The sequence below is a fragment of the Malania oleifera genome, chromosome 9 (assembly GCF_029873635.1).
Source record: "Malania oleifera isolate guangnan ecotype guangnan chromosome 9, ASM2987363v1, whole genome shotgun sequence".
Taxonomy (NCBI): Eukaryota; Viridiplantae; Streptophyta; class Magnoliopsida; order Santalales; family Ximeniaceae; genus Malania; species Malania oleifera.
Genome location: NC_080425.1, coordinates 88,845,573 through 88,866,824, shown reverse-complemented (window position 1 = coordinate 88,866,824; position 21,252 = coordinate 88,845,573). Strand labels below are relative to the sequence as shown.

Genomic DNA, 21,252 nt, shown 5'->3' with positions numbered 1-21,252 from the left:
TCCTTTCCCTTTCCGCCTATAAACATCATCATGGAATGGGACCATTGGAGATAGTTATTCCCTATGTCCTGTAATGGGCATGAGGCTGCTATCTGAACTGCTCTTGTTGCCTGAGACCATGGTTTCCTGATTCGGTGGTGACATCTGAGATTGAGGAGGTGGAGTCGCGTCTCACGGTGGCCATACCGTATTTGGTCATATGGGAAGATTAGGGTTAGAGGATGCTCATATACCATGTTTAAATGTGGAAAAGAAAACAGAATATTCCACCCACATATGAAAAAGATTACATTTCATTTAAATAGATGATAATTCTCATCTAATTACCAGGAATATTTACAACCTACTAAAAATAGAATATCCTATTTAAAATGGAAAGCAGTAAAATAGGAAAGACTATCTACAGAATTGGTTTACATGCTACCCAAATCCCCTAGGATCGTGGAACCAAAAATAGCTAACAAATCAACTGATTTGTTAGCTGTCAATCTCCTAAAGATCAGCCTCTAATAAAGGTTGACATATATCTAATAATTCTACACAAATAAAGACTCAATTTGACATGCTAGCCAAGATACTTTGTAGTGATAATGCTAAGGAGTACTTCAGTACCCAATGTTGTGCCGAGCACCCCACTTGTGTCAAATACCAATACTACAACTAATGCTATTGAGAATACAAAGTGTTAAAGCAAATGCAGAAACTAATAATAAAAAACAATAAAAAGAACAAGACAAGAAATTAACGAGGTTCGGTAAAAAATTACCTACGTCGTCGGGCGCCGACGATCAATCCACTACTTCTTGACAAAGTACAACTTTGAGGTGTTTTTTACAAATGGAGAGTTGAGCTCTTTATATAGCTTTAACCTCAAGTCCAAAAAACGCTTCTCACAAATGTGGGACAAACAAAAAAAATTCAAAACAACTTTTTATACCAATGTGGAACTATTCTACTAATGTGGGGAAAAAAACAACAAATCTCTACCTTGACGATAAATTCAACAAATTTTTTAGTCACCAACATTTTTTGGAGTTCCACATCATCAACGCTTTTCAAGAATATTCAAACTTGCAGGATATTGATCAAGTCAAAACAATGTTTGAACTTGATTGTTGTTACAATCTTGGTCAACATATCTACAGAATTTTCAGCTGTAGCAATCTTCTGAAGAAGTATCTTGCCTCCATCAATAATATCCTGCATAAAATGAAACCGAACGTCGATGTGCTTCGTTCGTGCATGGTAGACTTGGTTCTTTGCCAAATGAATAGCACTCTGGCTATCACATTACACAATAATGTGCTTCTAAACAACTCCCAAATTTTGAAGTAAACCCTGCAACCAAATAGCTTCCTTAATAGCCTCTGAAGCTGCCATGTACTTTGCTTCTGTTGTCGACAAGGCAATGATAGACTGTAAGGTAGACCTCCAACTCACTGGACCATTAGCAAATGTAAAAACATATCCAGTAGTTGATCGACGTTTATCCAGATCACCTGCAAAATCAGAATCCACATATCCAACAACCCATTGTTCAATAGTATTATTTTTCTCAAATACTATACCAACATCAATCGTATTCATAATATATTTCAAAATCCATTTCACAGCTTGCCAATGTCCTTTACCGAGATCATGCATATACTTGCTCACTATACTAACGACTTTTGAAATATTAGGTTTAGTACAAACCAGTGCATACATCAGACTACCAACAACACTTGCATAAGGAACCTGTGACATATACTTACGTTCCTCATCTGATTTAGGAGATAAAACCGCACTAAGTTTGAAATGAGAAGCAAGAGAAGTACTTATTGGTTTTGACTGCTCAGACATGCCAAAACTAACTAACTCTTCAAATACTGTTTCTGAGACAAACTAACTCTTCCTCTCATTCATTCTCTGCGAATTTCCATGCTAAGTATCTTCTTTGCTTCACCAAGATCTTTCATCTCAAACTTTTGATTTAACTGACTTTTCAACATGTTGATTTCTTCTAGTTCTTTGAAGCTATCAACATATCATCAACATACAAGAGTAAATACATAAAAGATCTATTTTGTAGTCTGCGAAAATAAACACAGTGATCATGTTTATTTCTGATGTACTTATGACTCATCATAAACTGATGAAATCGTTTGTACCACTATCTTGGAGACTGTTTTAAACCATACAACGATTAACCTAGTTTACATATCCAGTTTTCTTTTCCAACAACCTGAAATCCATCTGGCTGAGTCATATAGATTTCCTCTTCCAAATCACCATGTAAAAATACAATTTTTACATCAAGCTAAACTAGTTCAAGATCAAATTGTCCTACCAAAGCCAACAAAATTCGAATGAAAGAATATTTAAGAACTGGAGAAAATACTTCATTATAATCAATGTCTTCCTTCTATGCGCAGCCCTTAGCTACCAATCTAGCTTTGAAGCGGACATTATTTGCATCTGGAAATCCTTCTTTCTTTACAAAAACCCATTTGCAACCAATTGCTTTCTTACCCTTGGGTAGCTGGGCTAGCTCCCAAGTTTGATTGTGATGAAGAGGCTGCATTTTTTCATTCATCGTTCTTTTCCACTTGTCTGATTCAGAGTTCCTCATTGCTTCTTTGAAAGTGTAAGGAACATTATCATCCACAACTGGAAGTGCATAGGCCACCATATCAGTATACTGAGTAGGTTTTCGAATTTCTCGTCTTGGCCTCTGAGAAACAATTGATTCTTGTTGTTGTGAAGATTTTTGAATTGAAATCTCCTCTTCTTGTACACTATTCCCCACCGTAACTGGAGAGTTACCTTGTGTAGTCTCATTTCTCACTAGGTTTCCCAAAATTGTCTCAACCTCCACCTGTTGTTGAGTACCACTGGTCTTCTCTTCAACTCGTGACTCCTTGCGTATTGTTTTCTTCATCATCGCAAGTTCATCAAAAGTCACATCCTTGCTTAAAATCATTTTTTTCATCTCAAGACACCAAAGACGGTATCCTTTGACTCCTGCACTTATCCCCAAGAATATTGCTTTCTTGGCTCTTAGATCCAACTTAGATTCTTTAACATGATAATAAGTCATAGTACCAAATACATGTAAAGAATCATTATCACTAGCAGGCTTTCCAGACCATACCTCATAGGATGTTTTTCCCCCTATTGCAGATGATGGTAGATGGTTGATGAGATGACACGCATATCTAACAGCCTCAGTCCAAAACTTTTGTCTAACCCAGCATTAGACAACATACATTGAACTTTCTCCAGCAAAGTCCAATTCATGCGCTCTGCCACCCCATTCTGCTGTGGTGTATCTTTAACTGTAAAGTGTCGAGCAATACCTTCATCCTGACATACCTTTATAAATGGGTCACTTGTGTATTCACCACCATTATCTGATCTGAGCCGTTTAATCTTTTTGCCAGTTTGAGTTTCAACTAATTTTTTCCACTTAAGGAAAATATCACACACTTCAATTTTATGCTTCAAAGAATACACCCAAACCCAAACTCTTCTGAAAAAATCATCAACAAAAGTGACAAAATAATGCATACCACCCAATGAAGCCGTTTTTGTGGGCCCCCATATATCTGTATGGATGTAGTCTAAAATACCTTCAGTCTGATGGATCGCAGTGCCAAATTTTACTCTAGTATGTTTTTCTATAATGTAATGCTCACAAAATTCAAGTTTGCATACCTTTACACCCTTCAACAAACCTCGCTTTGCTAATTGTTGCAAAGATTTTTCTCCTGCATGTGCTAATCGCATATGCCATAACCTGGTTGTATCTGTACCTGCATCTTTTTCAGAAACAACAACTGCTGAGTTAATAACTGTACTACCTTGTAAATAATACAAGTTATTTTTCCTTAGTTTTTTCATCACCACCAGCGCACCGTTCCATCTTTCTAAGTGATAGTGAACCCTTTAGATTCTAAGGTACCCAATGGAATTAGATTTTTCTTTAGGCTTGGAACATACCTAACATCAATCATGGTCTTAATAATTCCATCTTGACATTTCAACTGTATTAATCCTATTCCAGTTGTTTACAGATATTATCATTTCCCATAAAAACAACCCCACCATCTAATTCTTCAAAATTAGAAAATCATCCCTATTGGGACACATGTGATAGGAACAGCCAGAATCCAAAATCCACTCACCAAAATAATGTGACGAAGATGTTCCAACAAGAGAAAAATCTGACTCACTTCCATCATCATTGGCTATATTGACATTAGAATGTGCTTTGCCTTTATTACTCTGCTGTAATTTAGGGTCATCTTTCTTCCATTGCCCTCTCTCATGACAAAAGGCGCATTCATCTTTAGCAGGTCTCCCATGAGATTTACTCCTCCCATGAGATGTACTCCTCCTTCTAGGCTTATGACTCTGAGAACGTCCCCTTATTGTTAGTGTTTCTGCTGTTTCCGTATGGACCCTCTGATCCTTTTTTCTACATTCAGTACTAATCAATGCAGTACAAGCAACATCAAAAGTAACTTTATCTTTCTCATACAATAAAGTGGTGGTTAGATGTTCATAATCATCAAGGAGAGAATTCAGTAACAATATGATTTTATTCTCATCTTTCACCTTATCATCCAAATTTAACAAATCGGCCAAAATTTTATTGAAAACATTTATGTGGTCATTAATCGAAATACCTGGTTGATACTGGAAGTGAAACAATTTCTTTTTCAAATAGAGTCGATTTTCCAGACTCTTGGTCATAAAAGTATCTTCCAATGTCTTCGACAATTTCTTTGCAGATGTCTCTCTCATAACACAATATTTCTGATTTTTAGCGAGACACAGACAAATCGTACCACATGCCTGACGATTGATTTTTTCCCATTCTCTATCACCCATATCTACTGGTTTATCATCCAAAGCAATAACTAACTCTTGCTGATACAGGATGTGTAAGAACCCGAATTGTGATAAATGGATTTAAATTCTAAAGAAAGGGATATGTTGGTAAAAGAGCAAGATTCGTCGACGAAACCAGATTTCGTCGACGAAGCCTTTGTTCTTCTCATCGACGAAATTTAGAGACTCGTCGACGAGGAGAAGCCGAGGAGTCTCGGGAAAACCGGAGATCCCATATTTGTCGACGAGGCCACTAATTCGTCGACGAAGGCACCATTTCGTCGACGAGTTCTCCCTGGTCAAAGGGCTATAAAAGGAAATTCTCATTACTTCTTCATTAAGAAATTTAGATTTTATCTCTCTCTCTCTCTAAACTTCTCCCTACTCCTTCTCTCTAGAATTCTTTGCCAATCGTTGACGGAATTGGAAAACAGAAGTTACCACGAGGATCGTGGAAGGATTCTCTACAACTTCTACGGATCGGAATCTCGATTCGGAGATTTTCGGGTTTTGGCGGAAAAACGAGGTAAGGCTCAGTTTTCAATTCTGATCCTGTAGTTTTGTAGGTAACTATCTTGTGAACATATTCTGTACTGTGACTTGTAGGTTTTGGAACTCGGTTCGCTGTTTAGGGATCTTGGAGTTCGGGATTTGCTTTCGGGGAAAAGGTAAGGGGAACTATGTTTATATTGGTTATTTTTGAAATCGGACTCGGTGGAACTGTGGTCCATGGTCCTGTGTGTGTTTTGGTTACTCATTTGGGGGGATCTAACGGAGAAAACTATGGGTTTTTCATTATTACAGTTTTGAGAAAATGGGGGCGACGGGCTAAATCCCGGATTTTGTCGAAAATCGAGTATATGTGTGATTTATACTGCGATATTGGGATGGCCGTGCCTTGACTTGTGTAAACTGTATTTGTTTGAAAAACCATGATTTAGATTGGCAAATGGGTGTGGTTTGTTTGGTTATATGAGCATGCATGTGTGTGTAATATGTTGAAATGCTTGTAGGAACGCGGTTCCGAAATGATTTCAGGTACTAAGAGTGTCTGGCTCTATATCCGAGGGCATGTATTTTACCGCCTGCCATGTAGGCAAGAATGTCCGACTCTATATCCGAGGGCGTGAGCCTATTCCGGCAGATCAGGTTGAAGGGTGTGGATCCACCAGTTTAGCGTCGGTACGATGCCATGGGAGTCGAGGACTAGCCATGTGCCGGTGGCGTCGTGTTTGCTGGTTGGCTACGAGTCAACGTCGTATGTCGCGGGCCGGCTTCGGGCCGAAGGGTGTGACAACACCAGGATTACTGATCATGTGTATGTATTGTGACGAGGCTGCGTATAAATGGCCGCCGTATGTGTGCGTGTATGCACTGTGCGAATTAGTACTGAAAATGCATTTAACTGTGTGTATGTTGTATCATGATAACACTCAAATGCCACACACCGATATAACCTGTGTTCTTCCTTACCGAGAGGTGTCTCACCCCTGCTGTACGTACATTTTTACAGGTCCTTTGGGTAACTGGAACTAGCGTCCTGGTATAGGGAGCGTAGTGGCCGGTGTACCGCGTTTAGCACTAGGTAAGTGTTAGGACTGTAATTTTGGTGGGTTGCCATTTTGGGATGTGTTGGGCACCCATTTGTACGCTTTGATAGAGCATTGTGTCTGCTCTTGTATAAACTTTGGTATGGTACTGCATATGTATATAGATGACATTTTTCCGCTGCGTATATGATTGTGTTTGGGTCGGACCCTCATCCTTTGTACTGTATCTGTGGTGATTTGTATGATATAGGGACAAGTTAGATTACATTCTCACCCCCAGGTCCCATTTCCGGGTTCGGGGCATGACAGGATGTCCATCACCTCACATTGCCACATACCAAAATTATTGGTACCATCAAATTTTTCTACCTTAAACTGAGCATTAGCTATCAATCCTCTTATGCCCATGGTCCCCAACAATAACGAGTTATAGAACGGAAAAATAGACATATTCTTGAAGTCACTCGTATCCTATTGTATCAAATGAATGTCCCCAAAGTCTTTTGGAGTGATGTTGTGCTCACAGCTTGCTCCTTCATCAATAAAACGCCATCCTTTGTCCTCAGTGGTAAAATACCATATTCAGTTATCTTTCCTAAGGCTCCTTTGTTCTCCTTCCTCCTCGTATATATAGTTGTGTGTACTATGCCCATCAGTTATCTCCAAGAATGGATAAGTTGGATCCTTGTGCTATCAAATGTGTTTTTTTAGGCTATTCTTACTCAAAAGGGATATCAATGTTATAGTCCTACTTTACTTCAATTCCTTGTCTCTGCTGATGTCACCTTTTTTGAGTCTACACCATACTACTTTGATTCCTTGAGATTTGTTGACCTTGATGAGTCCCTTCCTTTGCCTTGCCTTCTAGATCCAAACCTAGTATCTGAGCCCAATCCTTCTACATCTTCATCTAGTTTGAGTCCTCGTCGTCGCTTGAATCATCCCAATTTGCAAGTACACACAAAACACTCAAAAGGGAAGTGCCTCCTCCATATTCTACTATTGTGCCTCTAGTTCTCTCGTAGGACGATCTTATTTTTGGTGATGTTGATCCTCCAATAGTTGTTCGAAAAGGTAAACACACTTGTACCCAACATCCAATCTCTAATTTTGTTTGTTATGATTTCTTGTTACCCTCTTATTACTTTTTTGTTAGTACTCTTATCTTCTATCCCTCTTTCAAGATCTATTTTTGAAGCCCTATCCCATTTTAGGTGGAGGACAACAATGATTGAAGAGATGCGTGCACTACATGATAATGATACTTGGGATTTGGTGCCTCATCCTCCTAATAAGTCTATGGTTGCTTGTCGCTAGGTGTACAATGTGAAAGTCAATCCTTATAGTTCAGTGGCTCATTTGAAGGCCTGCCTTGTTGCTAAGGGGTATACTTAGGTGTATGGTTTGGATTATTCAGACGCATTCTCCCTAGTTGCTTAACTTGCCTGAGTATGTTTGTTCATTTCTTTAGCCACCACTTGTCATTGACCTCTACATCAGTTAGATTTGAAGAAGACTTTCCTACATGGTGATCTTCATAAGGAGGTACATATGGAGCAACCTCCTAGGTTTGTTGCTCAAGAGGAGTTAGGCTTAGTATGTCGAATAAATAATTCATTATATGGATTAGAACAATCTCCAAGAGTATGGTTTGACCATTTTAGCGTTGTACTACTTGAGTTTGGCCTTCATCTATGTGCAATATATCACTTTGTATTTTATTGTCATACTTCTTCGGGCGGTATTTTTCTTATTGTATATGTGGATGACATTGTGATCACTAGTGATGATGATCGTGGCATCCAGGATCTAAAGCTTTTTCTATAGAGTATGTTTTAGACCAAAGACTTGGGACCATTGAAGTACTTCTTGGGTATAGAAGCATCAAGATCTCATACAGAAATTTTCTTGTCATAGAGGAAGTATGTTCTTGATCATTTAGATGAGACAGGGCTATTGGGATCCAAAGCTGTTGATACACTCATGGATCCCAATAGTAAGTTAATGCTAGATATAGGGGTTGCCTAACTTAGGTCTGTATCGAAGACTTATTGGAAAGTTGAATTATCTCACAGTCACTTGACCAGATATATCCTTCGCAAGAAGTGTTGTGATTCAGTTTCTCGATTTCCTAAGAACAAGTCACTGGGATGCAGCAATTTGCATTTTGAGATATCTCAAAGGTGCACTAGGGAGAGGTCTCTTATATCAGGATCGGGGCACAATCATATTTAGGGATATACCAATGCAGATTGGGCTGGATTACCTTCTAATCGAAGATCCACAACCAAGTATTGTATCTTTGTCGGTAGTAATTCGGTGTCTTGGAAAAGTAATAAACAATTTGTGGTTGTGAGGTCAAGTGCTAAGTTAGAGTATAGGGCTATGGGAGTTGCATTTCATATTGCCTCCAACCCTATCTTCCGTGTGCGGACAAATTACATTGAAGTTGGTTGCCACTTTATTCTAGAGAAACTTGTGCAAAAGCTCTTTACGACCACTCATGTAAAGCCTGAGTTTCAGCTTGTTGACATGTTCACTAGAGTAGAGGGAGGTGCTCCTGTGAAATTCATTTGTAACAAGCTAGGAGCATATGATATATATGCTCTGGCTTGAGGGGGAGTGTTAATGGTTATTTAGTGATGAGATGATGAGGACGACGACGACGATGATATAGACCCACTTAAACTCCTTAGTCCTAGGACTTATGAAAGAAGGAAAAAGAAAGCGTAGAAAGAGCTAAAAAAATCTAGTTTATTCTTTTAATTATAAATGTGTAAAGGGGCTCGCAAGTTGGGCAAGCGAGGTAAACTATGAAGTTAAAAATCTAGTTTATTCTTTTAATTATAAATGCAATACAGGGGTTCGCAAGTTGGGTAAGCGAGGTAAACTATGAAGTTTGTTAGTTGGAATGTAAAAGGACTATGGGGGTTCAGGAAGAGGAGTTTGATGAAGTAAGTCATGGACAAATACTGTCCAGTTATCGTTCTTATTCAAGAGACTAAATTGGAAGAGGTTGATGGGGGGTTGTTAGGAGTTTATGGCGTGGGCTGAAGTAGGGAGTGGGAGTTCTTATTCTTGCGTGGTGCTTTTGGTGGCATCCTAGTTATGTGGGATTCTCAAAATATTTCCAAGTTGGATACTTTGTCTAGCTTTTTCTCTCTTTCCTTGTTATTCAAAATGTGAAGAAGGGGTCAATGGGGGGTTTCCTCCGTGTATGGGCCTACTAGACCAACTCTTTCGAGTTCCCTTTGGGAGGAGTCCTAGGTGGATAGTGGGTGCACTGGGTGGTGATTTGAATGCAGTGAGATTCCCGAATGAGAGAGATGGGGTGGTAGAGTAAAAGCTATCATGCAGAATTTTTTATTTGCTTATCAGGGATTGTGGTTTAATAGATATTCCTTTGGGGAATGCAAGTTTACTTGGTCTATAAGGGGGCTAGAGCAGTGGCTAGCAGACTTGATTGGTTTTGTTTTGTAGGGAGTGGGAGGATGAATTTCAAACCTTTCTCATTGTGTTCTTCCTAGGACTACATCTGACCATTTTCCAATCTTGCTGGAATCTAGTAAGGTCTCTTGGGGTCCTACTCCTTTTAGATTTGAAAATATGTTGCTTAATTATGCTGCCTTCAAGCCTTTGGTTAGGGACTTTTGGGGAGAAGATCTGGAAAGGGGTTGGGGTGGTTTCCGTTTCATAAGAAAGTTGGAACGCCTAAAGGAGAGGTCGAATGTTTGGAAAAAGGAGGTGTTTGGTTAGGAGGGAGCAAGATTGTAATCTTAAAGATAGTGAGCAGATCATGAGAATTTCCCTAAAAAAAACACGCTAGAAGAGGTGATATTTTAGGAGTTGATAAGTTGGAGACTAAAAACCAAATTCAAATGGGTCAAAGAAGGTGACTTCAACTCTTACTTCTTTCATAGACTAGCTAATGGGAAAAGAAGTAAGAATTTATTTAGGGAGTTAGATATGGGGGATGGGATAGTTTCTAATAATCAAGGTCAGATTGATTCTCGTATCACCAATTTCTTTCAGAACTTGTATTTAGAGGAGGATCATTGTAGGTCGATGATAGAGGAATTAGATTGGAACCCTATATCTATTGATTAGATTTGTTGGATAGAGAGAGCTTTTGATAAGGAAGAAGTTAGGGGGGTGGTTTTTGGGATGGTTAGGGATAAAGCTCCAGGCCCAAATGTTTTTAACATTGCTTTCTTTCAAAATTGTTGGGATATGGTAAAGGATAATTTTCTGAAATTTTTTAGCGAGTTCTTTAATAACAGAGCCCTTAGTAAGAGCTTTAATTCCTCCTTCATAGTTTTGGTTTCAAAGAAATCTAATTCTATTGAAATGGAGGATTTTAGGCCTATTAGTCTTGTTTCTAGTGTGTATAAGATTATTGCTAAAGTCTTAGCTAATAGGTTGAGTGCGGTGCTGGATGATACCATCTCTATTGCTCAAAGTGCGTTCATTTGGGGGAGACAGATTGTGGATGCTATTTTAGTTGCCAATGAGGTGGTGGTGGATATTTGTAGGAATAAGAGGGGGTTTGTTTTTAAACTAGATTTTGAGAAAGTTTATGATGAGCTGGAGTTTTTTGGATAAGATTTTTATGAGAAAGGGTTTTGGTGTGCGTTGGCGTTGGTGGATCAAGGGTTGCTTGTCTAATGTGTGGTTTCTAGTAATTATGAATTCGTAGCCAAAATCTTGGTTTGGTGCTTTAAGGGGTTTTAGACAAGGAGACTCTTTATCCCCTTTTTTGTTTTGGTTCTTGTAGCATATTTTTTGAGTAGGATGGTGATAGGGTAGTGGAAAGAGGTTTGGTTAGAGGTCTAGAAGTGGAGAGAGAGGATTGGTGCATTAGCATCTCCGGTTTGCCGATGACACCATTTTCTTTGTAGATGACGACAGTTTCTCTTTTAGGGGTATTTTGGGTATTCTTCTTATTTTCAAAAGGGGGATCTGGGCTCAAAATTAATATGGGGAAGAGTGGTTTAGTGATTATGAATGTGCCAGTCGAGTGCACAAGGGAGTGGGCTAATGAAGTGGTGTGTGGTATTTTGGATTGGCCTTTGACACACTTAGGTGTTCCTACGGGGGTTCACCCTGCTGCAGATTTTTGGAACCTGGTAGTCGAAAAGGTGACGAAGGGATGAGATGGTTGGAAGGGAGTCCTCTTTTCTCTTGGGGTATAATTACTTTGATTTAGGCTTGTCTTGCTAGCATCCTATTATATTTCTTGTTTGTTTTCAAAATTTTGGTGAGGATTGCTAGAAGCTTGAGAGGATCATGAGAGAGTTTTTATGGTCTAAAAGGGGGAGTCATAGGGACAATTTAGTGAGTTGGAATGAGTTTTGTAGATCTAAAGGAGGGAGGTTTGGGTCTTAGCAAGTTGGCCTCTAAAAACACCACTCTTCTAGCTAAATGGCTATTTCCCTTTAGAAGAATCGTCCTTCTTGCATAAAGCAATAAGAAGTAAATTCGGGTTGGATGAGAACGGGTGGGATAACAATGCTAATTTAATATGCTCTTTGGAGATCCATTTATCAGATTTATCCTTCTTTCATCCCTCACACTAAACTTGAGGTGGGGAGGGATTCTCATATTCGTTTTTGGAAAGACTCTTGGCTGGGTAATGCACCATTTTCTACTTCTTTCCCTTCTCTATTTCATTTTAGTTTTGAACAAAATGAAGCCATTTCTTTCTTTGATGGCGAATTGAGTAGTCCTTTGCTTTCCTAGAATCTTCATTTAGGAGACCTCTGAATGATAGGGTGATGGTGGAATTGTCATCTTTGTTATCTTTATTGAGCAGGAGTAATCCATCTTTAGGGAGGGATGTTCATTCTTGATCTTTGGACCAATCAGGTGTTTTTTCTTGCAAATATATATATATTAAAAATTTTTGATTCATTCCAACTCTTCTTTCTTGTTATACTCCACTATTTGGAAGGTTTTCCCCCTAAAGTAAAGGCTTTCACTTGGTTGGTTGTGTTTAATAGGTAAATATCAATAACTTGTTGCAAATTAGGAGACTTATGAAGGCTCTCTCTTTTGATGGATGTGTACTTTGTTACAAGAACTTTGAGACAACTTCTCACACTTTTGCAATGTGAAAATTTGCTTAGAGTATTTGGAATATGCTTGTTGGCGTTATGGGAGAAAGTTGGGTTTGTCCTCCCTTGGTGGTAGACCTTTTAGAAATATCCTTTGTAGGTTTTGGTAGAAGAAAGGACAGGACAACTATATGGAAGTATGGCTTTTTCTTAGTATTATGGGGTTCATCCATAATACTCAGATTTTTCTTGGGAAAAAAATTAGATGTTGTTTGGGGAAAAATAAATAATTTGGCTTCTTTGTGGTGCTTCGGCTATGAATTTTTTAAAGAAATAAGTGTTCAAGAGCTGCAAAGAGATTGGAGGAACGCATTGACTTGATGATTTTTTCCTTAGGCATTTTTTTTGTTTTGACTTGGAGAGTCTCAGTTAGTCTCGGGAGATTTTTCATAGTCCCTCTCGTAAATTCTCTTTCTATTAATGATTTCTTCTTTTGTTGAAAAAAAAAGAAAGTAAATAGTAATATAAATTAAAAATAATATAATAAAAATAAAATTTATTATAATTATTGTACTTGAGAAAACTCACTTTCCAAGAACAATCTTATTGTATATGACAATTGAAATAAAGTAAAAATATTTTGTAAATAATTTTTATCATATTTTAGTTTTTTGAAATTTTACGGGCATTTTTTATCTGAATTATATTTTAAATTTATATGATCATTCTATTTTGGTTTGATTAAGAAGTATAGATAAAATGAATGATTTAATCTAAAAAAGTCATTTTTGGATACTAACATATTCTAGCAATAGGTTGCCAAAACAACTAAAAACCATAAAATATAGTTTTCATTTCGCAGACAACTCAAAATTGTTAATAGAAATAGAAAACTAGTAACATAAGTAAACACATTTTCATAATTTGTTTCTTCACAGTACAGAAAAAAAAACAAAAAACCGAAAATAAAAATTATACCAAATAGGCCAAGGAGATTTTGAAAAATTGAAAAGTAAAATACATGAGTGCAGATATGCTACCTATGGTTGTGCCTAAATCCATTTTTCACTCTTGACAAGTCTCAATGTCATTAATAAATAATTTAAAAAAAAATAGCTATCGGCAGTCCAGAAAATGCCATTTGCACTCTACATTTACTTTTTCACGTATTAATTAACAGTCTACCAGTTGACTTTCATTCTGCAAGTGAAAAGGACAAAAAGAGAGGGCAAAGTCATCATTTTATCATGCAAATCAAAGGGTTGGTAAAATTTTTTTTATCTAATATATGATTAAATAAATGTGGAGTGTCAACATCATCTCTCTAAAAAATTTTAATTATAAGTGATCGTCCCAACAGAGGAAATGTCATGCTCTGCCGCTGTGACACTTTGAACAGATCAAGAATGTGCCCCATTAGTTTCTTTAATACTAATAATAACGTCTCACATGTTGCAGGCGCATTATGCTCTACTGGATGAAATAAGGGAGATAAACCAGAAACTAATAAACACTGTGGTAGACATCGGTGATGAAAATGTCGATACATCAGCAGCAGCTGCAGCTGCAAGTGAAGGTGGTGAAGGGACAATTGTTAAGTGCTCTTTCAATGCTGTGCCTGTTAATCCAAACTCAAAATCACAGCATTCATCTGCAGAAATGGTGCGTTGCAAACACTTAATTCAATGTACTAATCTGCATTTCTCTTTCTTCCCCTGAATTAACATTGTTCATTATGGTTTTTTGCAGTCATCAATTCTGCCCTTAAAATTACTTGTTCCAACCAATTATCCGAACTGCTCCCCTATACTCCTAGAAAAGCTGCCAGCAGAAGGCAGGTGAGTGAATGGCACATTTGGTTTCATTGCATTTGCATGTTGTTCTCAGAGAGACTTGATTCCCACCCGAATCTATTGCTTTCTCTACTACTGTTACATTATTATTATTTTTTGGTAATTTTCAAAAATACTTTTTCCTTTCTCCTAAACTTTAAAGTGCAAATTTCAGCTTAATTGTTTTTGTGAATTCTCTGGTAGATTTTGGACTAACCAAGATATAGGTCAATTTTGATTCTTACTTTCTTAGACTTTTGACATGTTTCTTCGCATTAAGAAGTTTCCCAAGTTTTCCTTCATTCACTCCCTCGGAATTTTTCAAAGTGAAAATTTCCTCAATATCTAAATTAGCATAATTTTCCCTGAAGTTCTACAACTACTATTTTCACCTACCCATCAAATCTAAACTACTCAAACTATAGTTGTCTTGGAAGAGTGGCTTTGGTCCTTGGCATCCAAAAAGGAGCTAAGCTGGAGAATGGAGATCCTATTTTAGAATTGGATCAGTTTAAATTGATCATAGTTACAACGTACAAATGATGTGTTGTGGTGTCTTGCATTTTTTCCCACGTTGCTTATGTGAGGTATCTTGTATTTTGTCTCACATTGCTTATTTCTAGCTAGTGTTAGGCATAGAACTAATATAAATAGTGTAAGTTACAATTATGTAGAGTGTGGGAATGGGAAAAAGAAGGAACCCATTCTTTGATGGAATTGCTACATCTACTCCATCTGAGAAATTTGAACTGTCTTCTATAATTGCGGCTACTTCCTTTTTTATTACTTGCCTCAGCTTTGTCTAACTTCTGGGGCAATCCCTTTGATAGTGCCCTTTTGGCCACACTTTTAAAGCATTTGCTTTTTTTCATTTTAGCTACTGTTGGCTTCGAACAAAATCTGTATGTATTGCTTATGCTTATGTCTATGATGGGAAGTTAGAGGTCAGGGCGATGGAACACATATTCCTAGGCTATGCATATGAGGTTAAGGGTTATCAATTATGGTGTATTGGTAATCGGAACTCCAGGTTTACTATTAGCAGGGATGTTACTTTCCATGAGGCTGCTATGTTGATGAGCATCTTGGTCATGATCAATGTGTTAAGGAGTAGGTGGAGCTTCAAGTTGAACTGAGATCCAAGTCCAATAAATCTAGGGTTCAGGCAACCACTCTAAATAAGCCCATTAATTTAGAGGAATATGATTCTAATCAGGCAGATATTGTTCCACAGGATCAGGTAAATGATTGGCAGTTAACATGAGACAGAGAGAAACGGCAATTAAAGCCTACACAAAGGTTTGATCTAGTTAATTTAGTTGGTTTTTCATTAAGTGTAGCAAGTGACATTCATGGTAAAGAACCACAATCATATCGTGATGCCATGTCTAGTTCTGAATCAGCACAGTGGTTTGTGGCCATGATTGAAGAGATTGAGTCACTTCACAAGAATCATATTTGGGAACTGACTAGACCTAGGGGTGGGCATGGTTCAGTTAATCAAACCATTAACTGAATTGAAGTTTTGGTTCGTTAGAAAATGCGAACCGAAACCGAAACCGAAACCGAACCATTTAAAATGTTTAACCAAAATTCTGTTAACCGGTTTTTAGACCAATACCCAGTGGTTAACCAAACCGAATTGTTAAGTATAATTTAAAGTTTTAAAGTTACTAAAAATAATATATATTTTTTTTTTCATAATAATCAACATGTTAATTTAAAATATTTAAAATAAAATTTAAGCATGAAAATTAGATTAGTACAACTTTTTTAATTTAAATTATTAAAATTTTATATGATATTATATATAATATTTATTTTATATGTATATTTATAGTATATCAATTCAGTTAGGTTAATTGTGGTTATTGAATGGGCTAAACTGAAATTGAACCGATAACCGAAAAAATTAAGAGCTCTGAATCAAAATGGTTAACCAATTTTTTGGTTTGGTTTTGTTCCGTTTTGCGGTTTGGTTTGATTTTCTAATTTTTCTTGCCCACCCCAAGGCCCTAACTAAACCGCCAAGAGACTAAAAGAGCGTTGGTAGCAAATGGGTCTTCAAGAAGAAAGAGGGAATCTTTGGAGTGGAAGATGCGAAGTTCAAAGAACAATTGGTAGCAAATGGTTTTCCACAGCAGGAAGATATTGATTTTCTTGATGTATTTCCCCTAGTCATAAAACATACTTCTGTTCGTGTATTGCTTGCTATGGTTGCTAATTATGACTTAGAACTGGAGCAGTTAAATGTCAAAACAACCTTCCTGCATGATGAATTGAGTGAACATATTTATATGTATCAACCTGAGAGATTTGTTGTTTCTCAAAAAGAAGATCATGTGTGCTTGTTGGAAAAGTCATTATATGGCTTGAAGCAGTCACCCTGACAGTGGTATAAGCAGTTTGACACTGTTATGTGAGGTAATGGTTTCATCAAAAGTTAGTGTGATAGTTGTGTGTATCATAATAAGTTCAGGTGACTCATTTATTTGTCTGTTATCATATGTTGAAGAGTTCGATGAACTATGAAGGAAAAGGGTTACAGAGGGGGTTCCTTGTTTAGCTGTTAATTTTTTCTTTTTTCTTTTTCTTCTTTTCATTTCATTTTATTTTTGTTTTATTTTTTTGGGATGGACTTCTTGTCGCCTTTTGTTGTAACTTCTCTTTCTCTATCTAAATACCTTCTTTTATTATTAAAAAAAAAATGTTGATGACATGTTGATCCTCTCTAAAAACATGTCTGAGATCAATAACCTGAATGCTTAGTTAAGCAGTGAGTTTGAAATGAAAGATCTAGGTACAACAAAGAAGATTTTAGGGATGGAAATCATTAGAAAAAGAAGTGCCGAGACATTGTTCCTATCACAGAGCAAGTATGTTGAAATGTGCTTGAATGTTTTTTGATGGGTCAATCCAAATCGGTTAGTACTCCTTTGGCTGCACATTTTAAACTTTCAATGGTCCTATTACCTACTACTGAGGAGTAGGGAGAGGTATATGGAAATAATTCCATACGTGGTTCTCTTATTTATGCTATGATTTGCTCTAGACTAGATATTACAGGTTGTCAGTGTAGTGAGCAGATATACGCATTGTTTGGAAGAAGCACTGGGCAACTGTAAAGTTTAATTTAGGCATCTGAAAGGGACTGCTGGTTATGGCCTGGTTTATGGCAAGGGCAAGACAGTTGCTAATGTCATAGGATATCCAACTTCAGATTATGCAGGTGACTTAAAGAAGCAGAGGTCCTTGACAGGTTATGTTTTCACTTTTCTTGGAAATACCATCCATTGGAAGGCAGTTTTGCTATCAACAGTAGCCTTGTCCACAACTAAGGTAGAATATCTGGCTTTGGTAGAAGTAGTGAAGGAAGCTTTGTGGCTGAATGGCTTGGTCAAATACAAGGGAGTTGATAAGGATGGAAGCATGGTTTTCTGTGATAGTCAAGAGTGCCATACACTTGACCAGTCATAACAAATGGTATAAGAGCTTTGGTTCATTGAAGGGTTTAGCTAAGATGTCATTTGTGAAGCTTGATATTTAGAATCTTGATGAGAATAATTATTCCAATTTGTGGAAACTAAATGTATCAGCAGCTCTTGCACAGCAAGGATTGTTGAAGATGCTAAAGGGAAAGATCACCTTGCCAGAGGGTTTGAAGGATGAGGAGAAGGAAGAGATGTTGGAGAAAGCTCATGATCTGATTCTGTTATCATTGGCCGACAACATAATTAGAGAGGTAAAAAATGAACGTATACCAGACGACATGTGGTTGAAGCTAGAGCAGCTGTATCAACAAATATGAACTGACTGTAAACTCATGTTGATAAGTTGAATAAAATAGTCGTAGATCTTGCCAATATTGATGTTAAGATTGACGCAGGGCCCACTCTTCACAATATGGGATCCTAAGCGAATGATTTAATCAGGGACCTTTAATATTTTGTTTAATTTTTATTTTTATTTAAAATTAATTTTTCTAACTTTTTGAGATGCAAAATCACTAATTAAAGTTTTATATTCAAGATTTTAAAGTATTTCTTTTTCTATTGATAACGTAGCCAATTCATTTAATCTTTCTTGTGACATAGTTGATCGCAAATAATTTTTTATAAGTTTAAGTTTTGCAAAACTTCTTTCTGTAGAAGCTACTGTCACAAGTATTGTTAATAAAATTCTATAAGTAATAAATACATTTGAAAAGCAATCTATCTTTTTTATAAAGTTCAATGTTTCAATTGGTGTACTCGTTTCTTCCAAACTTTCTCTTAAAATTTTCAATTCTAAAAATAAATCAAAACCATTAATATCTAAATGTGTTCCACATTTTAAAATATTCTCAAGTGTCAAACATTTTTGTTTCAAATTATTCTCATCTAATGATTTTAATATGTTTAAATCATATAAAAAAACAAAAGTATTCTCATTTGTTTGAAATTGTTCAAATCTACTTTTAAGTGAAATAATAGCTTGATCTATTATGTATAAGAAAAAATTAATCCTAAAAGATTTTTCAGCTAAGTGTGTTGTATCATCATTAGCATTCTCATCAAATTGTTTTTTCCTACTAATTACACGTTTTTTACGAAATACAAGTTCACTATTCATTTTAAGTGCAATCTCTTTTGCTGAAATCGTGGAAGATATAAATCTATTATCCCTATAATTTTTTAGAAAAATAATAAGACCTTTTAATTGATTAACGGCGACATCAATACGCATACCTTTTGATTGTTACTAACACAATTAACAACAAATAGTATGTCATACCAAATAATCATTCCAAGTAAAAATTCAAAATTTTCCATTTCATAAGTTGCTGTACAATAAGATTCATTCTTTATTTTTGGATTTTTTTTCTAATTGAAGTATAGCATCTCTAATTTTGAGAAGCTTGAAACCTTATTGCCTTAACACTCTTTATTCGACCTTCCCAACGTGTTTGTGATAATGATTTTACAGTTAAATTTGGTACATATTCGGTTAAAATTTTTCATCGTTTTGTAGAAGAAGAAAATAATGTATATATTCGTTGTACTACTCCAAAAAAAGTTATAACTTTAGAACAACAAGTAAACACATCACAAAGTACTAGATTAAGACTATGACAACCACACGGAGTATAAAATGCTCTAGGATTTATATCTAATAGTCTCTTTTGTATACCTTGTTGTTTTCCTTTCATATTAGATCCATTATCATATCCTTGCCCTCTTATATTCTCAATACCAAGTTCAAATTTTGTATGACATTTATTAATTCATTAAAAAGTCATTTTCCTGACGTATCATCTACTTTTAGAAATTCTATAAAATGTTCTTCTATTTTAATTGGACTTGTAGAAAGATTCAAATATTGTATTATTAAAGACATTTGTTCTTGATGACTTACATCCGGAGTGCAATCGAGTATGATTGAATAATATTTTGCTTCATAATTTTCTTTTTAATTTTAAGAGTTAACAAATTTATCAATTCATTTTGCATATTATGACCAAAATAATGATTATGAATTTCACCATGTTGAAAACGTCGAATATGTTCTTTTATTATTGGATCAAATTCTACTATCATTTCAATCAAACTTAAAAAAATCTCATTATTCTCTTGATAAATTCGTTCATTTTTCCCACAAAATGCCAAATTATTTTTAGCAAGAGTTTTCACAACAAAAATAATTTTCAATAATACTTTTTTCCAATGTTCTTTTTCTTTGTTATTTTATTCTTCCATATTTTTATCAATTGTTGTATTTTTTAACAATCTTAACTCTAAATTAGCCCATGTACTCATATTGAAAATATGTTCTTCACTAATTTTGTGACTTTTAAGCTTAGTACTAAGATTTTTCCAATCTTTACACCCTTTATTAGCTAGTTGTTGGTTATTTAATTTTTGGCCAAATAACTTACAACAAAAACAAAATACTCTACTAAATCTTGAGAATATATAAGTCATTTTCTATCATGTTTCTCTCCATTTGATAATTTTTCAAATATAATATATATTTGGAAAATATCTTGAATTTTCATGTTTTGGAAAAATTAAATCATTATCCCTAATAGGACCTTTTTCAACTAATAAATTTTGAAATTTGGTATCTATATTTTCCCAATATTTTGGATTATAAATATTATCATCAATATTATCATCATTATTTATTTCTTCTTCTTCTATATTTTTAAAATGTCTTTCAAAAGAAATATCATTAATTAGCATTTCTTGTATATCAATGTTATCTTTATTATTATTATTATTATTATTATTATTATTATTATTATTATTATTATTATATTAGATTATTATTCCATCTCTGGAATTGTTTGCTCGTTTCTTAGAGGATTTTCATCTTACTCATTTATATTTTGTTTAGAACTAGAAATAAATTTATCAAGAGCTCCCTTTTGAGATAACACTAATTCTTCTATTTTCTTTTTCTTTCTTCTTTTTTCATATCCGAATTCATATTTTCTCATTGACATAATTAAATTTCAAAATTAACACTAACTATAAATTGACTAATTATGTAAACAAATAAAAATAAATTTAATAAATCTATAAAAATAATAGATTGAAACAATATAACCTGATTATTATTATTATTGCAAATCGATTGGCGAGCGAGGCTTTGGAGATATCGGATTCTTGCCAGATACAACGTTCTAACCTCAAAGCTTCCAAAATTTAAGAAAAAATAGAAAAAAAAAAAATTCAGAATGAAAATAATAGAAAAATATTGCACAAACACTGAAATCAAAATTAGGGTTGATGAAAATTACAGAGAATCAGAGGCCCGAAGATGATGAACACAAGAGTCGGAGCAAAAATCATAGAGAGACCAAGAGATGAGAGTGACAGAGAGTGAGAGATGGAGAGATTTTTTGAGAGAGACAGAGAGAAAAAGATGAGAGTAATAGAGAGTTAGAGACATAATAAAGTT

The 21,252-nt window shown here is 35.6% G+C and overlaps 1 protein-coding gene across 7 annotated transcripts in view; it reads left to right on the top strand.

Annotated features, from left to right (window-relative positions):
- The window catches only part of LOC131163616 (mediator of RNA polymerase II transcription subunit 15a-like), a 113,624-nt gene that overhangs the window by 62,500 nt on the left and 29,872 nt on the right, over window positions 1-21,252 (top strand). For all 7 annotated transcript variants that reach the window (XR_009139074.1, XM_058120228.1, XM_058120230.1 and 4 more), the window contains 2 exons: window positions 13,937-14,140; window positions 14,228-14,316. Coding sequence is in view for 6 of the 7 variants with exons in the window: in XM_058120228.1 (XP_057976211.1) it covers window positions 13,937-14,140; window positions 14,228-14,316 (293 nt within the window). In the remaining variant the exon portion in view is untranslated. The remainder of the gene's footprint in view (window positions 1-13,936; window positions 14,141-14,227; window positions 14,317-21,252) is intronic.